This window comes from Balaenoptera acutorostrata, chromosome 11, assembly GCF_949987535.1.
Source record: "Balaenoptera acutorostrata chromosome 11, mBalAcu1.1, whole genome shotgun sequence".
Lineage (NCBI taxonomy): Eukaryota > Metazoa > Chordata > Mammalia > Artiodactyla > Balaenopteridae > Balaenoptera > Balaenoptera acutorostrata.
In genome coordinates, this window is record NC_080074.1 from 4,935,600 (window position 1) to 4,958,066 (window position 22,467).

General features: G+C 51.0%; 1 protein-coding gene across 1 annotated transcript in view; it reads right to left on the reverse strand.

Annotated features, from left to right (window-relative positions):
- Positions 1–1,132: 1,132 nt before the first annotated feature.
- ARHGAP8 (Rho GTPase activating protein 8) overlaps positions 1,133–22,467 on the reverse strand; it is a 62,189-nt gene continuing 40,854 nt past the window's right edge. Inside the window, 9 exon segments of the mRNA XM_057556540.1 lie at positions 1,133–1,300; positions 1,395–1,498; positions 4,500–4,628; positions 5,089–5,166; positions 8,133–8,177; positions 8,180–8,205; positions 20,653–20,763; positions 22,003–22,094; positions 22,096–22,105. Of these exon segments, the coding sequence (XP_057412523.1) occupies positions 1,133–1,300; positions 1,395–1,498; positions 4,500–4,628; positions 5,089–5,166; positions 8,133–8,177; positions 8,180–8,205; positions 20,653–20,763; positions 22,003–22,094; positions 22,096–22,105 (763 nt within the window).

Consider the following 22,467-nt stretch of genomic DNA (forward strand, 5'->3'; position numbering starts at 1 on the left):
CTGCACTCCACAGGTCAGGGAGTGGAGTGAACACAGAGGTGAGAAGAGGCAGGAGGGAATACGAAGGAGAGAAAAAGAAGAGGCTTGGGAGGGAAACTTTGAGCTGCTGACCTCTGAGAAATGAAGTCAAGTGATGGAGAGGGGGGCATGAAGCAGTTTATTTTAAAACCAAGAGGTGGCGCTAGGGTACGGGCTCCAGCGTGTGACACGGCCCGGAGGTCCCCTCTGCCCTCACTGGTCATCACATCCTCAGGCCGCTTGCCTCGGAGCAGGGTTCCTGCACGGGCCCTGAAGACCCTGGACAAGCCTCCCCCATGACGTTGCTGCACTGTAGATGCTCAGAAGCTCGGGGTCCCCAGCCGGGACGCACACAGCCAGGCCCTGCCTCGTTCACAACCGCGTCCACTCCCCACCCACAAAGGGCCCGGAGAGGTGAGGGGATGAAGAAGCAGTTATACAATGGAGGACGTGGGTCTGGGGGCGAGGGGGGAGGCCCCATTTGGGGTTGTGGACGCTCCCCCCTTGGCCTCACAGGCTGCTGCTCTCTGACCCAGGAGAGCCCAGACCCAGAGCCAGGAAAGGAGCTTCCCTCCCTGTCATTTTCTTATCCTAGTGCGAGGGGTTGAATGGCAGCCCTGCAAAAGGTAAGTCCGCCCAGAACCTGTGAAGGTGACCTTATTGGAAGAAGGGTCTTTGCAGATGTAGTTAAGGATATCAAGACGAGATCACCCCAGATGACCCAGGTGGGACCTAAATCCAATGACGAGCAGCCTTATCAGAGAAAGGAGAGGGAGACAGAGACACACAGGAGGAGGCCGGGGAAGACGGGGCCGGAGGGATGCAGCCACGAGCTACGGAGTGCCTGCAGCCACCAGGAGCAGAGGAGGCAGGAAGGACTTTCCCCTGGAGCCTTCGGAGGGAGTGCGGCCCTGCGACACCTTGGTTCTAGGATCTCTGGCCTCCGGGACCATGAGAGTACACAATTCTATAGTCTTAAGCCTCCCCAGTATGTGGCACTTGCCACGGCAGCCCCAGGACACTCATGAAACTTCACAGGCACGTCCAGCTCAGGCCACACACAGGTAGCGAGACTCTCCTGAGTATCCCTGGCCCGGGCACGTCCCCCCGACACTCAGCCCAGGCAGGAGCTGATGTGAGAGCAGAGGAACCCGCTAGAGAGGGTCTGGCATCGGCTGAGGGCACCTGGCCCGGGAGCAGCAGGAATGGCATAGGTGACCTGCCCGGAGGCCGAGAGGGTTTCTCGGCGGAGCTGCTGCCCGGTCAGGCCTTGGATGAGGTCCTTTGGGGCCAGGGTGGGGCTCCGAGGCCGAGAGAGGGTGGGAACCAGATGTTGGTCTGTTCCGGCACCGCTGGGGCTGGCTCGGCCCACTCACCTCGTGCAGGAAGCCCATGAGGTAGCTGAGGACGGTGTAGCTGTGTTCTGGAAGGCTCTGCAGAATCTGGCGGCAGCGGGTCACTCGCAGGCTGCTCTCCACACCTGCCACAGCATGAGGGTCCTTCCTGAGCCCGCCCTTCCTGCGTCCCTCCGAGGGCGGGCAGGGGTGAGGGCCGGGGAACAGACTGTCCCTCGTCTGGGCCCGGGGCTCCCACTTCCTTCCTGGCCGCATGGCTGTTCTCAGCAAACCCCCCTTCTCTGAGCTCCGCTCCATTGTCTGCCCCGGGCACTGTCACGGCTCCCCCGCAGGCAGCCCAGGGAGCCAGAACCCTTATGCGTGGGATGGTCTAGGCAGACTACAGGCGAGGGCCAGCGGCCCACTTCTGTCAGTAAAGCCTCATTGGCCCAGACCCACACCCATTGATCCATCCACGAATGAATGGCTGCTTTGCATGACAGGTGAGTCCGTGACAGGAGTCCGGCGCGCACAGCCTAAAATATTTACTATCGGGCTCTTTAGAGCGAAAGCGTGCTGACCCTGCTCTAGACTAACAACCTGCTTAGATTCACAGCTCAGGGGCCACCCCGACCAGGGCCTGGATGTACGTGAGCAGACTGAGCGCCCCCAGAGCTGCCACAACTCCAGCCCTCACTGAGCTCCACAAACTGCAAGTCCAAACGCGCTTCAACACGCATTCACCGAGCTCCCGCTGCAGACACACACGTACACACGTACACACACTCACACCTCAACCCTCCAGCATACCAACCTCCTCCCACTAAACCCTGGGCTTTACAAACACAGCCACTGCCGAAAGACACAGAATTCCCTGATGTGAACGTTCTTGCTGGTTTTTTAATAAAAGTCATTCTTTCCTGAACTCAAGCTGTTGCTGGCTAATTTGAGTGGACCAGGAATTCCCTTGGAATTAATATTTCTGAGGAACCAACAAGCTTGGAGGCCGCCATCTAGTTGCCCTGGATCTCTGCTTTCCAGCCTCGACATCTTTCTAAGGACTGTGGTCCCAGAGTAGATACTGGTGTAATGTCCACCTCCAGCTCTCACTATGGTTCCTTCGAAAAAGAGCACTCACTGGTGAGCAGGGAGGACCAGCTCACTGTCGCAAAGCCACCACGTACAAAGCACTTACTGTGTGCCAGGAACCATGCCAAGCATTTTATGCACATTTAATCCTCAAAGCAGCCCCAATTTTATATAGATGAGGGAGGTGAGCTCAGAGAGGTTAAGTGACTTGCCCAAGGTCACACAGCTAATGTGTGACGCAGCCCAGACTTGAGTCCAAATCTGTTCAGCTCTGAGCCGGTGCTCTTAACCTTGCTATACATTGGGCGATGGTCCCTGTAGCAGTCTCCTTTTTCCCTGGACACCACAGGCCACCTGGAAAGTCCATTTCCTCTAGAGCGTGCCCTGCAAGGACTTGCTTTTGCATCAATTCAAGGAGTCACGCACCCCACCTGAGCAGGGTTGCCAGATAAAACAGAGGACATCCAGTTAAATGTGAATTTCAGATAAACAGCAAATATTTTTTAGTATAGGTATGTCCTGTGCAATATTTGGAACACACTTATACTAAAAAGGTATTTGTTGTTTATTTGAAATTCACATTTAACTGGGGCTCCTGTATTTTTTAACTGCTGAATCTGGCAACCCTATGCCTGAGTCACGATTCAGCCAGGTTGAGCTGTCGGGTGGCAGCTCAGAAGGCAGGGTCTGTATGCTTCAGAATAATAAAGTTGATGGAATGCTAGGCAGCCATTAGAAAGAATGAGTAGAGATGCAAATGAAAAGGAAAGAACTAACTCATAATTGCAAACTTTCTAAAATAACTGCTCTAAGACAGGGTTGGGCATCTCTGCCTATCACCAGGTTTTGGCTGGAATGAAAAGTACTTCCTTGGGCAGGAACTTATTTGGGTTGGAGTCACCATCCTAGGGGTGCAACCTTGAGCTGTTAGAAACAATGCTAGTGCTTAGTCTCTTAGTGTGTGTGTGTGTATGTGGTGGTGGGGACCTTGGTTATGTCTTTTGGCTCGACACCCACCAAGAAGCACACCCAGTTTTCGGGGAACACTGGGGCCAGAGGTCGCCCCATTTGAAAGCGACAATGTTTGATTACGTTGCTTTCCTAGCGTCCTCCAGCATCTCTGATGTGTCATTACTGGGCTGTTAGGAGTGATCAGTGTCATGGCCAAGTGTGTACCTGACCCACCCCAGAGCATCTGCATCTCCATGCCCTAGAGCTGCAGCTTGCGTCACAGCTCGTTGGCATTCTCTACCAGTTTGGGGAGAACTCTAGTCAGTCTCTTCTGAGTTCTTTTTTAACAAGCCCTCAGCTTTTGGGCTTCTATGTTTATCTCTGCATTGTCCAACTTTACCAAGAACCCTAAGTTAGTTTAACAAGAACCCTGATCACCCTTGATATCTGATCGGGTCCTCATCCCCCCCATCCCCTATCCCTCAGCGGATGTTGGACCACTTGGCCTGCCTGCAGCAAGAATCCTGTTGGATCAGTTTAGCCAGAATCCATCCCCCACCCCTGATGCTGCCTCTCAGTAATTTTCCATCCATGGGCCACGCCCCCCCCGCCCCCGTCCCCGACCTGCTCCTTGGCTGTAAACCCCTCCTTCTGCTTGTTGTATTTGGAGTTGAGCCCAAACTGTCTCCCCACTGCCAAACCCCACTGCAGTGGTGCCTACACCTCTCACAATCTCCCCCGCCCCAGATAAGGGCTGCCTCACTGTGCTTTCACAAGGGTCATGAGTAGCTTTTTCTGTAACAGCAGGTGGGTGGCTACGCCCTTTTAGATGAGGGAGCTGAGCTGCTGGAGGTGGGAGTTCCTCCAGAGCAGCACGGGGTGGGGCACTATGACCAGGGAGACGTGCCCCAAATCTAAGATGCCTTCCGAGACCCCCCTCTCGGCCCAGCGGCAGCTGACAACCCCTGACCCCTGTGCCCCGACCACAGACAGTGGTGGCCTGGCTGAGGCCAGCAGGGGTGCAGGTGGGGACAGCCCCTCTCCTGGCCCGCAGTGCCAGCGCCCGCCCCGCCTGGTCCTCGGCCGGCACCCACGTCGGTTACGTACTGGTGATCCCGAGAATCTGCTCGACGGTCTCGAAGGTCAGCAGCGGCTGGGGCAGCTCCCACAGGAAGGTCTTCAGGATCACAGCAGGGAGGTAGATGTTGCCATAGTCGTCAAAGTTCACAGGCTTCCCTAGGCACAGAACATCGGACGTCTGAGTTCTGACTCTGGGCAGGGGATTCCTGCTTTAAAACAGGCTCTGCCACGAAATGGCTGTAAACCTCCTGAGGGGAACAGCCCGACACTGGGACACAGCTGTCCTGTCCTGGAAATAGGGTGTCGCCCGCCCTCCCCTGCCTCTCCAGGGCGTCCGGCCGAGGCTGGGGGACACTACTGATTCTCTGCCCTGTGGCTTAGCCCCGCCTGGGACGAGAGCGCTCTGAGGTCAGGGCCCGGCTTCCACTGTCCCCGGTACCTGGCACGCAGGGCTGAGACGGGAGTCTGGGGTCCGGGCACAGGACTCATCTGGGCCGCTGGCCCCGGCCCTGGGCTATTCTGGGGTCGGGGGGTGACGGGGCTTGGAGGCGCCCGAGCGCTGTGTGGCTGGCCGGGCAGGAGGCTCAGAGTGGGGGTCTCGGGGGAGCCCATCCACCTTGGTTGTAGAGCCGCTGGATCTCGCGGACGGTCTGGACGCTGGCCGATCTCCGGAACAGGCCCTCGGCGTGGAGTCCTGCAGGGGGAGAGCCTCCAGGCATCTCACAGGGCCCAGCACCTGAGGTTTCTAGATGTCCCGTGACTCCCCGCTGCCCACGCATCACCCCGCTGTGGCTGGCAGGAAATGCTCACCAGCCTGGCTCGTCTTTCCCCCCACTATCCTCCACCCCTACCTGTATTTATTCCTCTTAAATCAAACCTTCCATATTCCCCAATCCCACCTGATTCCCCACCTCTGTGGGCCCCAGAGAGGGAGCATGGAAGAGAATGACACTTAAGGCAGACAGCTGGGGTCTGCCCGATGCTGTCTCGTGCCAGCTGTGTGACCTCAGAGAAAGCACTTAGCCTCTCTGAGCCTCAGCTGCCTCATCCGTTGAGTAAGGCCGGGGGCCCCTGCCTCCAAGGGCTGCAGGAAAGATGGACGGATAATGCATGGCACGAGCCCGGCCCCCAGGACACCCCCAAACATGCTGCTTCCTTTTCTTCCCGCGAGTGTCTAGAGCTGACCTGTCCAATACAGTGGCTACTAGCGGCACATGGTGATTTAAATTTTTTCAGTTAAAATTAAATAAAATAGGGACTTCCCTGCTGGTCCAGTGGTTAAGACTCCACCTTCCGATGCAGGGGACATGGGTTCGATCCCTGGTCGGGGAACTAAGATCCCACATGCCGCGTGGTGCAGCCAAAAAAAAGAAATTAAATTAAAAAGAATCAAGTTATCCATACTCAACACACAAGCCACATATTAAGTGCTCTGTTGGGCGACTGCCACAAGTGGCCAGTGGTTACCACCCTGGACAGTGCAGACATAGAACATTTCCAGGTTCTATGGGACCGTGCTGGGCCCCAGACGCCCATGCTTGCCCCTCACCTCGTCCCCAGTCTCTTTTCCACTCTGAAGCTGGGTGAGCTATCCAACACATAACTCATCAGCTCCGGCACGGAGCCCTTCCTGTCTCCATCAGCCAAGGGACAGCTGCCCGTGGCCCCGTACCCCAGACCTACGGGTCTGGCTACTGCCGCCCGCTCTCCTGCCCCACTGCCCCTCTAACCCCTCCGTCCAGCCTCTAGTTGGCTCCATGCTCCTTCCTACCTTCAGCCTTTGCACATGCCGTTCACTCTGCCTGGGGTGGGGGGGGGGGAGGGGCTGGTCCCTCTCTTTTTTGCTGAGTGACTGTAGTAGGCAGAATTCTGAGACGGCCCCCAGATTCCCAGACCCTGGGGTCCCAGGTATTCACTCAAACACTAATCTAGATACTGCAGTGAAGGGACTTTGGAGATGGAATTCAGTTCCAGTGCCGTTGACCTCAAGATATGGAGATTATCTAGGGTGGGCCTGACCTAATCAGGTGAGCTTCTTTAAAGGGACTGGGGTCTTCCTGGCAACAGAGATTCACAGCATGGGGGCAGGGATTCCAGGTGTGGGAATTTCTCCAGGGAGGGGGTCACACGGCAAGGAAAGCAAGCGGCCTTTAGGAACAGAAATAGGCCCCTGGCTGACAGCCAACAAGGAAGCAGGCATCTTGGAAGTACAACTACAAAGAACTGAATTTGGCCAACGATCTGAACGAGCGAGGAAGTGGGTTCTTGCCCAGAGCCTCCAGAAGGGAACACAGCCTGGTCAACACCTTGAGTTTAGCCCTGTGAGACCCTGAGCAGAAAATCCAACCCCCGTGCGCCCGGACTGCTGACCTCCAGACACTTTAGAAATAATAAATTCATGCTGTTTTAAGCTCCTAAGTTTGTGTCTATTTGTTATGCAGCACAGGAAACTAATACAGGGACCTCCGGCCCAGGCGTCAGAGCTCAGGTTCCCCTGACCTCTATGACCAGCCATCCCTGTCCTTGTGAGTTTGTGGTTGTCACACTTACAGCCCCCTGGAAGGCAGAGGTTATGTGTTGCGGTCACCATGGCAAGCCCAGTGCCTAGACCCGGGCTGGATACAGCTGAGTGCCCAGTGAATACCTGTTTAATTCACATATTCATCCAACAAGTATATAGTGAGTTGCTACTATGGGCTGTTTTTTTGTTTTGTTAAGTTTTTTTAAATAAATAAAGGAATTAATATGTTAAAAAAAAAAAAAAAGGAAGACTCCCTTTCACAGTTTCTGTGAAACTGTTTATACACTAGCTTTTTGTCCATTCCTGAAATACATAACAGAACGGGCAGTACTACAAATGAAAAGTAGAAACAAATGTCAAAGGAGAGACAGCTCCAAATGACAACCACAGACCCTCCAGCCCGACAGCCGTTGTCTCAGAGAACTTTTTACGCCTTGAACATACAGTTCTTGGGGCACACTGGGAACCACCCCCAGGGACCCCACTTCCTGCCTGATGCACCACCCCCTGCAGCTCCCGCACCTGCACCTGCAGGGGGCCACTCGTCCCTGGATGCCCATTCCTCCGAGAGAATCATCTTCCTCCTGTTAGGGTAAAAGCAGCCTCCATGCACCTGCCCTGTGGATCTGAGCTCTGGCCTCAGGAGTCTTGGAGGAGCCACAAGGCTCACTTCCAAGTCACTGAGTGCACCCACCCCACTGGCAATGGCATCTACAAACCAAGCTTATCTCTCAGGCCAAAGGAGTCCCTTTCATGGTGGGCCTCTTGCAGACTAGTGCTGTGCGAAGCAACACACACGCTTCACCTCATTTAGGCCCCATGACAACCCCGTGCACCAGATACTGTTATTAACCCCATTGGACAGATGAGGAAACAGAGGCCCAGAGAAGGTAAGTAACTCACCTGAGGCCACACAGCTAGCACACAGTGGAGCCAGGATTCAAACCCAGACAGTCGGGTCAGAGCCCCTGGCTGGAGCCACTGTGCCCGAGCCCTGCCCATCCCGATTACCCTCCCTGCCCAGGTTCCAGCTCCTCCAATTCCCTGGCCTGTGGGGCGCTCAGGATCCCAGAGAGGCCTCCTGGGGAGGTGTACCTGGCAGCCCTCACCTCCCCAGGCTGGAGCCAGCTCTTACTCACCTTCCTCTCTCAGGTATGTCACTGTGTACCTCAGCACAGGGGGGTGAGTTCACCTTGATTTTTGTCTTTGAGACTGAGGGGAGAGAAAAGAAAGCAACAGTTTTCACCTGGGTATGATGGGTGATCGTGACAAGCACAGGGCTCTGGTCCTCACCACACCTTTGTGAAAACACAGGACCAAGATGCCATACAGGGAGAGAGAGATGCAGCCTGGACCCTAATGAAGTAGGTGACCAAAAGAGAGGCAGAAATAATAAAAATGATAATGCATCGTCTGAGCGTTCCACCAGAAGGATGCACGTGCTATGGGGGAGATCTGGAGTTGGGAAGGGCTCCACATGGGGCAACTTCAGAGGTGGGTTTTGAGGGATGAGTAGGAGCTTGCAGAGGACAAAAGAGGGAAGGGCATTCCAGACAGAAGGAAACATACAAAGGAAGGCCCATGGGCCTGAGAAGATCTGGCCATGAGAGCAGAACCAGGAGACCTGATCAATCAAAAAAGATGCTTCGGGAATTCCTAGGGGTCCAGTGGTTAGGACTTGGCACTTTCACTGCTGTGGCCCGGGTTCAATCCCTGGATGGGGAACTAAGATCTTGCAAGCCGTGCAGCGTGTACCAAAAAAAAAAAAAAAAAAAAAAAAAGATGCTTCGTGAAAACCCAATATGTTGCCTCAGACAGGCTGTTAACACTCAGTCTCTTATGTGCTCATTTGATACAGAGATTCACGTAAGGAAACTTGAAAACACAGGTACTAATATAAAAGAATGACCTTCCCAGCCGCATCCCACCACACCCCTCCCCAGCTGGCAGAGTCAGGATCTGAAGCCAGAGCTGCCCACAGGGATCCATTCTACGGACCCCTGGGCTCCCACTAAACACGTCTGTTTCTCTTTCCTCATCTGCTGGATTTTCTTGCCCCGAAGGCAGCATATTTGAGGACTATGCTAGACTGAGGGACAAGGGCTCTGAAGTCAGACATACCTGGCTGGGATCCTGCTCCGCCACTTTTTAATTGAGCAGAATATGTTTTGCTGTTCTTTTTTTTTTTTTAACAGATTTGAACACAATGAAGTATCATTTTCTAGTAGTGCTGAGTGTACAATTTCTTTTTTTTTAATTTTTTAAATTTATTTTTGGCTGCGTTGGGTCTTCGTTGCTGCACTCAGGCTTTCTCTAGTTGCGGCGAGCAAGGGCTACACTTCACTGCGGTGCACAGGCTTCTCACTGCAGTGGCTTCTCTAGTTGTGGAGCACGGGCTCTAGGCACGCGGGCATCAGTAGTTGTGGCTCACGGGCTCTAGAGCGCAGGCTCAGTAGTTGTGGCACACGGGCTTAGTTGCTCTGCGGCATGTGGGATCTTCCCAGACCAGGGCTCGAACCTGTGTCCCCTGCAGTGGCAGGCAGATTCTTAACCACTGCGCCACCAGGGAAGCCCTGTTTTGCTGTTCTTAGGGTGCGTGTTCTTTAAATGTCAGTTAGGTTAATTTGATTGATTGTGTTTCTAGAGTGTTGGTTTTCTGTCTGCTTGTTCCTTCAACTCTACAGAGAAGGGTACTGAGGTTTCCCACTAGGATCGTGTATCTGTTTTTCCTTTGGTTCTACCAGATTTTGCTGCATGTATTTTAAAGCTGTTACTGGTCCATAAATTCTGAGGGTTATTTTGTCTTCTTTATTATTACAAAATGTCCCTCTTTATCCCACAGAAATCAGGATACACTTCAAAATGGTTGTTGTTTGAAGCTGTTAAGTGCTAGGGGAGTTTATGACGCAGCAAGAGATTACGGTAAAACATGGTCACAAATGGACAGAGCCAGGACTCAGACCCTCGAGTCTGAGTCTAGAACCTTCATTCTTGTATATTATCTATTTAAGTTCCACTGTACTTCTGTTAGCCCAAATCAGGGATCGGAGATGGACACTGGGAAAGTCCAGGTGACCAGCTTGAGGACCCGCAGCTGGGAGGTGGCAGAGTTGGAGGCAAGGCCGGCCATGACCCAGATCTATGCTCCTTCTGTAGCGATTCATCGGCTGGACGTGGTATCAGTCCTGCTTTCCATTTTACTCCGAAATTTACAGAGCGCCCAAAATCTGGTCCACATGAATACAATTAAAACTGTATCACCAGTAATGACAGGCCTTTGCATGTCCCAATCTCCATGGAAAGCTGGGTTTCCTGGTGATTTCTCCTATATTATCTTCTAGAAGTTTTATAGTTCTGAATTTTACATTTAGGTTTATGGTTCGTTTTGTTTGTTTGTTGGGATGCGCGGCTTTCGGGATCTTAGTTCCCCGACCAGGGATTGAACCTGTGCCTTCAGCAGAAAGTGGCTTTACCATCTTGGCTTTAGTAGGTATAGAAGACAATGGATTACCATCTTTATTGCTGTAATGTGTTAAGCATTATATGCTCGTAGTATCTAGTTTAATTGTTTCAGGTGGAAAGGATTCTTTGAGTTTCCATTTTGAATGTGTTTGGACTAAACAAACAATAAACTACTGACGTCTGCGCAAAAAAAAAAAAAAAAGTCCTAACCACTGGACCACCAGGGAAGTCCCTCCTGGTGATTTCACCGAAGCTGCCCGTCCAGGACACCAAACAACAGTCCATTTGGCAAAGGGGCCCTGGGGACCGTCACTGCCTTCACGAGGCCATGCTACCACAGGAATGTGACCTGGACCCTCCCTACCCCTGCCCCAACGTGATTTCCTGTGTGTCCCCTCTGAGAGGGAGAAGGTGGCCTGGGGCCCAAGCAGCGTCCAGGTGGTCTCCCTCTGCACCCCTGGGAAGGAGGAACATGGCAGATGGGTCCTCTTCTCCCAGGACGCTCCAAAGCTGCAGTATCTCTTTCTCCTCTGTTTCCTTGGGAACCACACAGACTGCACAAGTCCTGGCCCTGTCCTAGGAGCTGGGTGACCCGCAGCCTGTCTCTGAGCCTCCCCAGCCTCAGTTTTCCCACATGGAAAGTGGAGATGGTGGCAACCTTCCTCTAGGGAGCTGCAAGTCATAAACAGTGAACGATGGGAAAGGTTTTTAAGCTGTAAGTCAAAGGCACTAATAACTAAAATCACTGGAATGCCAAGGGCTGGGCGACGTCCCAGGCCAGACACAGGTGGCCCATTTCATGGATAAAGAATTGGGCCCAGTGTGCTGCAGTGACCTACCCAAGGTCACACAGCCAGAGAGCCTGGGTCTATTGATTCTGAAGCCCAGGTTAGTTGCTATAACTAACCTGGGGAGGGGGCTCTACTGAGACCTTCCCAAAGGCTGGACACCCGTGAGTTACTGAAAGACCTCTTTGCCTATAGCTTAGTCCACATTTTGTTTCTGAAAGCAGACTTCCAGAGCAGGAAGGGGCCTGGAGGATCAGGGGCAGACTGAGGTCGCAGAAGGGGAGGGATGTGTCCACAGACGCAGGGCTCCCAGCTGAGCACGCTCTCTGCCCAAGCACTTAAGGAGCCGACATCCAGCTCACTGCAGAATGGGGGCCCTGGCATAAAATCACTGCTTTCAATAGAGCAGAAACCCTCAATTTGGGTTTCTCCTCCCCTCCCCATCCCCTGCTTGCTGGCTGAGAGACAGGCTTGTTCAATGGACTGACAGAGTCAGTGCAGAGAATGGCAATTACCCCAGGAACTCTGGATTAAAAACAGGGTGTGCGTCCTGGCTGTGTGGGGATGCCCAGGGCAGGGGTGAATCCTAACACACCGCAGCCCTCCTGTGCATCTGTCTCCACGTGTGCGGCCCAGGGCCAGACCCTGAACTGAAGTTCCGAGGTACGCACTGGGCAGGGGTGCTCTCGGAGACGGAGCGCAAATCACCGTGAGCCGAGCTCGCTCTCGGCCAGTCGGCCGCCCCCAGAGGGCACTGGGGATTCTTGACACATCTCCTTGTTTGTATGCCCCAACTTGGGAGACGCGCTTACAATAATTCACAGCATGTTCCTTCTCTGGTTGTGCATGCAAGGAATACAAGTAAGGAGGGACTGTGGGGGCTTCCCTGGTGGCGCAGTGGTTGAGAATCTGCCTGCCAATGCAGGGGACGCGGGTTCCCTGGTCTGGGAAGATCCCACATGCCGCGGAGCAACTGGGCCCGCGAGCCACAACTACTGAGCCTGCGCGTCTGGAGCCTGTGCCCCGCAACGGGAGGGGCCGCGATAGTGAGAGGCCCGCGCACCGCGATGAAGAGCGGTCCCTGCACCGCGATGAAGAGTGGCCCCCACTTGCCGTAACTAGAGAAAGCCCTCGCACGAACCGAAGACCCAACACAGCCAAAAATAAAGAAAGAAATAAATAAAGTAGCTATTAAAAAAAAAAAAAAAAAAAAAAGGAGGGACTGTGGTTTTTAGAGACAGTAGGGACAGGGAGGGGGGACCAGCAACCTGAAATCGCAGTGGTAACAGGGAGTGTGGGCCAGGCTTGCCTTGCTGGGCACCCCAGCTCTTCCCAGCCCTCTGAGATGGTCATTCGTCTCACATCCCCTCCCAGCAGCTCATGTGGACAATCACAGGAAGACTGTGTGCTGAGGACCTACTGTGCGCTGGCCGCACTCCTAAGCCCACTAGCTTCATCACTGTGCCCCTGTTTGTATAGAGGACAAAACTGAAACTCAGATGCAAATTATTTTATCTGAAGTCACACAGCTAGGGCTCAAATCAAAATCTGACTCCGAAGCCCTTGTTGTACCTGGAGCAGACCACAGCCCTTCTTTCTGAGTTGGGGGCTTGGTGTGAGATGGGGGTGCTAGGGTCATCTGTGGTGACAAGGCCCAGGAAGTCTGCAACCCCACCTCTGCACAGCTGGCCCTCTCTGGGGGGTGAATGAAGAATAAGAAACCGCTTTGTATCATCAGCTAGACCAGTCCCCAAAACGCTAATGGGATTGGGAGTTCTGGCAAGTCAGGCTGGCTCACATGACCTAGAACCAGAGCCTGGGGAAGCCTGCTCCCCACCCGAGGCCATTCACAAGTGCCAGGAGCTTATGCTCTCTGGACAGACAGACACCCATGCAGGAGACCACAGATGAGTGTATCTCGAGCTGGCAGGGAAAGAGAACAGAAAGTCAGATGCCCATCTTCTCCTTCTTTGCAAAAGTGGGCCCTGGCCCAGCTGAAGACTTCAGCTCTGGGAGAGACACAGAAGCAGAAAGAGCCGTGCGGCCCTGCTCGTTAATGAACAGCCCAGAGTATTCCTGAATCGGTCACCATCAGATGTTTCCTCCAAACAGGAAGGAAGAAGGGGAGGTGTGGGGAGGGGGACACACACCCACTTCTCCAAAGTGTTTGAAAATTCCACAATCCTTCTATTTCTTTCTTCTCCTCCAACCCACCCTCACACCTCTGCATGAAGAAATAAAAAGCACAGGTAAAGGAAACTCCAGAGGTAAACATAAAAGACAGTGTACATGTTTTATTGTTTGCAACTCTATTTTCCCCCCTCATCTGATATAAAAGACCACTGCATAGAGCAAGAATTGTAAATTGGTGTCAGTGGTCATAAAATAAAGATGTAATTTGTATGACAATAACGGCACAAAGGAGGGGAGATGGAATGGAGCACAATTTTTTTTGTATCCTACTGAAGTTATTATTCATCAGAACTAGACTGTTATAAATTAAGATGTCAATTCTAATCACTGGGGCAACACTAAGAATACTAAAAAATATATAGCAAAAGAAACAGGAGAATTAAAATGGCACACTAGAAAGGTAGTAATGGAGGAACTAGAGGAACAAAAAAGACAAGACATAGAGATAAGTAGTAAAATGGCAGATGTAAACCTACCTTACCAGCAATCACATTAAATGTAAATGGGTTAAATACTCTAATCAAAAGGCAAAATGGGGCAAAAACATGATCCAATTATATGTTGCCTACAAGCAACACACTTGTCATTAAAAGCCACAGATAGATTGTAAGTAAAAGGATGAAAAAGATACAACATGCCAATAGTAACTAAAAAGAGCTGGAGTAGCTATACTAATATCAGACAAAATAGACTTGAGGTCAAAAATTGTGACAATTTTTAAACATTATAAAATGGTATTCTAGTGACAATGAATACCATTTTATAATGGCAAAAAGGGTCAATCAATGAAGAAAACATAAGAATTATAAAAATTTATGCAACTCACAACAGAGCCCCAAAATATCAATATATGAAACAAAAACTGTCAGAAATGAAGGGAGAAATAATTTAACAATAATAGTTGGAGACTTCGCTCCCCCACTTCCAATAGTGAATAGAACAATTGGTCAGAATATCAACAAAGAAACAGAAGATTTGAACCACACTGTAAACCAATAAGACCTAATGGACATCTACAGACCACTCCACCCAACAACAGAGTATACATTCTTCTCAAGGCCCATGGAACATTCCCTAGGATAGGCCATATGTTGGATCATACAGATCTCAATACATTTAAAAGGAATTAAATCATACAAAGTAAGTTCTCCAACTACAATGAAATGAAGTGAGAAATCAATAACAAATACGTGAAAATTTAACAACAGACTGCTAAAAGCCAATGGGTCAAAGAAAAAAAATCACAAAGGAAATTAGAAAACCCCTTAAGATTAATTAAAATAGAAAGACAACATACTAGCACTGATGGGATGCATCTGAAGCAGGACTCAGAGAAATTTATAGCTCTAAACACCTATACTGAAAAGAAAAAAGATCTCAAATCAATAACCAAAACTTCCACCTTAAGAAACTAGAAACAGAAGATCAAATTAAACCCAAAACAAGCAGAAGGAAGGAAATATTAAAGATGAGACTGGAAATTAATAGGGAATAGAAAAACAATAGAGAAAAATCAATCAAACCAAAAGTTGATTCCTTGAAAAGATCACTGAAATTGATAAGCCTTCAGCGAGACTAAGAAAAAAAGGGAGGAGATTCAAATTACGACAGTCAGGAATGAAAGGGGGCACATTACCAGTGATGTTACAGAAATGAAGGATTACAAAGGAGTACTAAGAACAACTGCACACCAACCAATTAGATAACCTAGATGAAATGGACAAACTCCTAGAAAAACACAAACTACCAAAACTGAGTCAAGAAGAAATATAAGATCTGAATAGATTGACAAGTAAACAGATTGAATTAGTAGTCAAAAAAACTTCCTGCAAAGAAAAACTCAAGATCAGATGGCTTCACTGGTGATTTTTACCAAATGTAAAAAGAAGAATTAACTGTAATCCTGCACAAACCCTTCCAAAAAATAGAACAGGAGGGAACATTTTCCAATTCATTCTATGAGGCTAGTATTACCAAAACCAGACAAGGACACCAGAAGACAAGATGACTACAGATCAGTATTTCTTATGAATAGACACAAAATCCTCAATGAAATATTAGCAAAGCAAATCCAGCAGCATATAAAAAGATTACATACCATGAACATGTGTGATTTATCCCAAGAATACAAGGTTTGTTCAACATATGCAAATCAATCAGTGTAACACCATATTAATAGAATAAGGGACAAAAGCAATGTGATCATCTCAATAGAGCAAAAAAAGCATTTGACAAAATCTAACACCCTTTCATGAAAGAAAAAATCCCACACTCAACAAAGTAGGAACAGAAGGGATTTTCCTCAACCTGATCAAGGGTAGCTATGAAAAACCCACAGCTAGCATCATACTTAATGCTAGAAGACTGAAATCTTCTCCCTAAGATCAGGAACAAAACAAGGATGTCCGCCCTCATCACTTCTATTCGACATTGTACTAGACAGTACAGCCAGTGCAACCAGGCAAGAAAAGGAAATAAAAGGCATCCAGGTTGGAAAAGAATAACTATCTCTATTTGCAGATGGCATGCTCTTAGATATAGAAAATACTAAAAAAAAAAATTCACAAAAACCTATTAGAACTAATAAATGAATTCAGCTAGGTTGCAGGATATAAGATCAGTATACAAAAATCAATTGTATTTCTATACACTAGCAATGAACAATCAAAAAATAAAATTAAGAAAACAATTTGATTTACAATAGCATCACAAAGAATAAAATACTTAATAAATTTAACAAAAAAGTGCAAAACTGGTACACTGAAAACTATAAAACATTATTGAAAGAAATTTAAAACATTCAAAAAATTGGCAAGATATCCATGCTCTTGAATTGGAAGGCAATATTGTTAAAATGGCAATACTTCCCAAATTGGCCTACAGAGACAGCACAATCCCTATTGAAATCCCAGTTGCTTTTTTTTTTTTTTTTGCAGACATGGACGAGCTGATTCTAAAATTAATATGGAAATTCAAGGGACCCAGAAGAGCTGAAACAATCTTGAAAAAGAAGAACAAAGTTGGAAGAATCACACTTCCCAATTGCGAAACTCACTGTAAAGCTGTAGCAATAAAGATCATGTGACACCAGCATACAAATCAGTGGAATAGAATTGAGAGTCCAGAAATAAACCCTTACGTGTATGGTCAGTTAGTTCTTTATAAGTGTCCCAGGGCAATTCAATGGGGGAAAGAATAGTCTTTTCAACAGATGATTCCCTTCTGTGTGGAGCCATCAGGGAAGGCTTCCTGGAGGAGGGGATCAGAAGGAGGAACAAGAGCAGGAAAAGCACTGGGCAGCAGGAACTGGCTCACGTTGTCTGCACACCCTATTAAGACCCCATGGCCCTGGAGGGTGCGGAGGGCAGGGTTATACCTACGGTTACACAGGAAGAGACTCGGGTGAGAAGTTAAGCCACAAGACTGCCTTCCCAGAGCTGGAAAGAGCTAGAGCTAGGATGTGAGCTGCCTCCGCTCCCCTGCCCTAAGGAGGCCCCTCCCTCTTTCCACTTCCCCGCAGCTGCCCAGGTGGGGCTGTGCAAAATGCACATGTCCGTTTCCATTGTCCCTCTTCAGGGATGGCAGGCAGGCAAAGACCTCTTGAATCTCTGACTTCCCCTTAATATTTTGCCTTAATTAGCTTCTTCTAAGGTGATGGCTTTCTGTTGTGTGCCTTTGAACTTAACTCAGCGAATTAACACTTGTGAATAGGATTTGCTTATGAATTTTAATGACTTTCATTCATTCATAGTCCAAACAAATTACATATTTGGTGCTTTATTTAATATGTTTATTGCAATTTTATGATAGTCATTTGCAATGAAACAGCATAAAATATTAATTTAAAGAGGCAATCGCGGGGACTTCCCTGGTGGCACAGTGGTTGGGAATCCGCCTGCCAGTGTAGGGGACACGGGTTCGAGTCCTGGTCTGGGATATCTCACGTGCCGCGGAGCAACTAAGCCCGTGCATCACAACTAAGCCCGTGCATCACAACTACTGAGCCTGCGCTCTAGAGCCCGCGAGCCACAACTATTGAACCTGGGCGCCTAGAGCCCGTGCTCCGCAACAAGAGAAGGCACCAGAATGAGAAGCCCGCGCACCACAACGAAGAGTGGTCCCCGCTCACTGCAACTAGAGAAAGCCCATGCGCAGCAACGAAGACCCAACGTAGCCAAAAATAAATAAATACATAAATAATTTATTTTTTTAAAAAAAGAGGTGATCACATGGATTATTTCTCAAAGTGGCACATGTAGAATGTTTTTCAAAGGTTGCCCAATGATACTCTTCATCCCCAAAAGACATAATGAACTGACGTGTACAGTTACAACTGGTCCTGGAATAGGGCTGGACCGCAGCCTTTATAATGGACATTCCTAACACCTGCCTTCCATCTGCTGACAGCTTTGGAGTTCAAATGCTGCGTCAGAACCTTCCGGAAGGCACCTGCTCAAAACACAAGGCCAAAGGTGCCCTGGTGAACCTCATAGGCCCGAGGACGCCCGAATTACAGCCCCCAGCCCTGCAGCCCACGCTGTACTCAGGTGGACGGCTTCAGAAGTCCATGAGTTGGGTGAGTTTTGGGTTTTTTGTTTTTCATTTTTAAAGTTTTGTTAGGGAGACAGAAGTGGTTCTGAACAACGAGACAGGCAACCCAGAAGGCGCTGCTCGTTCTCGGGCTAAGGCACTGATGATAGACATGCCAGTGGCCTCGCATGGTCACCCTGGATCCCTAGGTATCAGATCACACCCAGCCAGGACCAGGGCAGCGAACCTCAGTGATGGGCTCACAGCACAGAGCCGACGGCAGAAGCCTCAGCAACTTTGGTAAAACAGTCACACATGGCTTGAAAATCCTGAGCCTGCTGGCTAGGCCTCCCTAGGACTGTCCTCTGAGAGCCGACTTCTCACCAGCACCCCCCAGAGGGGCCCAGAGGCACCGCAGGTGTGTTCCTGGCCCTGCCTTCCTAGGGCTGCTGGGGGACCAGGTTGTCACACCATACACATGAGTGGGTCACACCAGCACATTTTTACAACGTTTAGAAAAGGAAAAGGACGTGCTGTTTGGGAAACTTTGCTCCAGATGTATTTAGGGAGACCACATTGGACATACACAATATTCACTAAGTGCTTACAAAAATCCTCTTTGAGGGAACACCACTGTGTGTGCCTCGCTTGGGAGGCGGGGCTGAAACCCCACAGTCTACACAGTCTAAGGCTTCACTGTCCACCAGGCAGCCAGTGGCCATCTAAATTCAAATCAGTTAAAGGTAAATAAAATTAGAAATTCAGTACCTCACCTGCACTGCTCAATCCTCACATGTGGACAGTCCAGATCATGGCCATCATCACAGAAAGTTCTGGAAAACAACCATCCATTTTTGCCTGCTGGACACACCCAAGGTGCCACTCCCACCTCCTTACCTGGCCTGGGTGCCACCCAGAGCCTCCTCAGCTCCTAACCTTTCTGTGTTTCAAGATCCAGCATGGGGGGGAAAAAAGCAGAAGGAATTCCCTGGCGATCCAGTGGTTAGGACTCTGTGCTTTCACTGCTGAGGGCCTGGGTTTGATCCCTGGTCAGGGAACTAAGATCTCACATACCGCATGGCGTGGCCAAAAAAAAAAAAAGATCCAGGGACTTCCCTGGTGGCGCAGTGGTTAAGAGTCCGCCTGCCAATGCAGGGGACACGGGTTCAAGTCCTGGTCCGGGAAGATCCCACATGCCGCGGAGCAACTAAGCCTGTGCACCACAACTACTGAGCCTGCGCTCTAGAGCCCGTGCGCCACAACTACTGAGCCTGCGCTCTAGAGCCCGTGCGCCACAACTACTGAGCCTGTGCTCTAGAGCCCGTGCGCCACAACTACTGAGCCTGCGCTCTAGAGCCCATGTGCTGCAACTACTGAAGCCCATGTGCCTAGAGCCCATGCTCCACAACAAGAGAAGCCACCACAATGAGAATCCCGTGCACTGCAACGAAGAGTAGGCCCCACTCGCCGCAACTAGAGACAGCCCGCACGCAGCATCAAAGACCCAGTGCAGCCAAAAAAAAAAAAAAAAAAAAATCCAACATGGGTCTTAAAGATCATCAGATTTTTATGTAGAAACAGATCACATGCAAGTTTCTAACAAGAAACTACTAACAAATGAAATTGAGCATACGCCTCTCCGGGATCCACCACCCTCCAGGCCCTGTACATCGTGTAGCTCAGACCCAAGTGCCCAACGGTGGTTGTATGGTTAAAACAACCCCTTCATCTTCCATCATTTCAGGTGCCTCAGCGCCTGGCCTGGTGCCAGAAGCAGAGAATAGGAGGAGGACAAGGCGCTCGCCGCTGAGCAGGGAAACAGCCGGAGGGAAGCCCCACAGCAGCCTGCTCAGATCCGGGTTGCGATAGAGGCGGGCCCTGTATGCAGTCTAGAGCATCAGGGAAGGCTTCCTGGAGGAGGTGAGATGAGTCTTAAAAGAGACAAAGTTGGCGTGGACAGTTGGCCCAGAATCGTTTCCAGGGAGTGAAGAGTAAAGATCACATCATCCAACTTGCTGATTTTAGAAATAAGGAAACAAGCTGAGAGGGGGAGTGAGTTCAAGGTCATGTGGCCTAATAAGGGTAAGATCAGGCAGGAAGGGTAGGACACACCATGGTAACAAGAGTCCCTAAATCCCAGCAGCTGAACCCCACAGAAGTTCACCCCTCACCCGTGCCCTCCCACAGCGTGGGTGTCAGCGGGAGGCACTCTGTGGTCACACAGGGACGCAGGCCAGCGAGGCACCATCTCCACCCGGCTTCCGTCACCACGAGAGGCGAACTATGAACTGGCCCCTGAAGCTCCCTCCAGGACGTGACCCGCCCTGCGGCCACTCCTGTCTCCTTGGCCAGAGCAAAGCACGTGGCCACACTTCACGTGGAAGGTGGTGGGAGGTGTCCCAGCGTGGCCTGGGGGTCGGGGCCCAGAACCGCCCGGTGAGCAGTGGTGACGAAAGCTGGGCCGAGGACCCCAGGCCCCCAGTCCCCTCTCTGCCCACGGCTGGGTCCTCTGCACACAGACACACACAGCGGCTGGCACTCCGGCCTCAGTGCCAAGCTCACACTTCAGTTTTCCTGCAGGGTTAAGCTCGGTTGCAGAGGCCAAGGTCTGGAGAGAACTCCCCGGCACATGGAAGCATCCCACTGTCCCAGGAAACAAGGGCAGACCACGTGGAGGCGCACTTACTATTGCAGACTGACACCAAACTGCTGGGTGGGCAGAGGGGGCCGCGGCGGGGGCGTCTTTGTGGGAGGGGGCAGCCTGCCCGCCTGCGGGTTCTGAAGCTCCTCGTCGTATCTGTGGGCACAGCGGAAGCACAGCTGTCACCATGCAGGGGAGAAGCCTCGGGCCACAAGGGACCGGCTCCAGGTGCTGTTGGGGGCAGATGCCCCACAAAGGTCTGCAGGATACCTGAGTGTCCTGTCCTTCTGGGCCCACATGCCTTATGGCTGTCTTGCACATGCACACACAGGAACACACACAAGCCAGCAAGGGTCATCCAACCTCTGTCAAATGTCCAGGCTCTCCTACCAGCCCCTGGCCAATACTTCACCCACGTGTCTATGCAAGAGCTTCCCTCTGCAGGAAGCACCTTTCCCTGGACTCTCGATCTAGCCACAGTCCCTTTGAAACTCACTTCAGAAGTCACCTCCTCATGGAAGCCTTCCCTGATATCCCCTCTTCACCAGTCCCCTCCCTAGCTGGGTTCAGCCCCTCTTTCGGCTCCTACTGTCACCAACTCGTGGTCCCACTCCCTGCGAGCGTCCTGTGGGCAGACACACTCCCTACACGGCTCTAATATCCCCAGCGCCTGTGACTTGGTGCCCAGAGGGAGCGTGACACCTCCACTCCCCCTGCGGGGCTGCCGGCCTCACCTGCATGCAGCTTGGCGAGGGCCCTGCTCCCTCAGTGGAGCCCCCAGAGAGGGTGATGGAAAGGGCAGAGGGCGCTCAGGCAGGGCTCAGAGACTGAGCTCCACCCGGAGCTAATGGTGGGCCCGGGACCGACCACACACCTTCCTGGGCTCCCTCCGCCCACCTGACGCCCTGTCCAAGGGGGGGAACCACTGCTGTATAAAACAAAGCAGCAGACACATTAACTAGGCTTCTAGCGGGAAGCACCAGGTTGGCTGTCCTCCAGAACACCTGCAATGGGCCTGGGAACATTTCATGCTGTCCATGGTGTCACCCACACACCCGAGAAATCCCCCCCGTTCTCTGCTCCAAAGCAAGAATGGTAAACACCAAGGCAGCAAACAGCAGTTACCACCGTGGCTGATTTTTTGTTGTTAATCAGTCTTGCAGTGGTGGGTGAGAAAAGCATCTTATCCGTGTACACAACCATCCTCAGCCTTGTTTCTCTGAGTCAGCAGTTAGCATCTTTTACTGCGAATCTTTGTTGAGGCCGCAGATTTCGGAACCAGATCTGGCCGGGCACACGTCTGAAAATTAAGCCTTCAGCGTGAACGGGATGGGACGGAGGCCCAAGGAAGCTCGAGGGCGTAGCCCACGCCTCCCAGGACAGGGTCTCACTCACTGCAGAACCTCCGGCGGGGGGATGATCAGCCGGTCGTATTTGAGGTGTTCACGGAGCTCACTCAGATAGTTGAAATAGGTGACTTTTTTCCCCGAACTTGTGACTAAAAAAAAACAGAAGCAAGAGAATAAAAAAAATGATTAGACGGCAGGAAAGAGGCCCGGGGGCCCGGGGGTAGGGGGCTGGCAGCAGGAGCCCTGGAAGAACAGTGCAGGCATTTCTCATGTTAAGGGAACATAAATGCTGACACAGCCTAAACCCAGAACATAATGGAGGCAGCGCACGTCTGCAGATGTTCCGCTTTCATGAGATCTCAGATGCATCAAACACTCTTGAGAATCTCATCTGCATAAAAATAAATATCTGCCTCCAGTCTGAATGGCCGTGAATTTGCACAGATGTAGGAGAGCGCAGAGCCGGGAAGCCCTGTGCCCACGGCTCCCGGAGGGGCACGCAGAGGGGCTT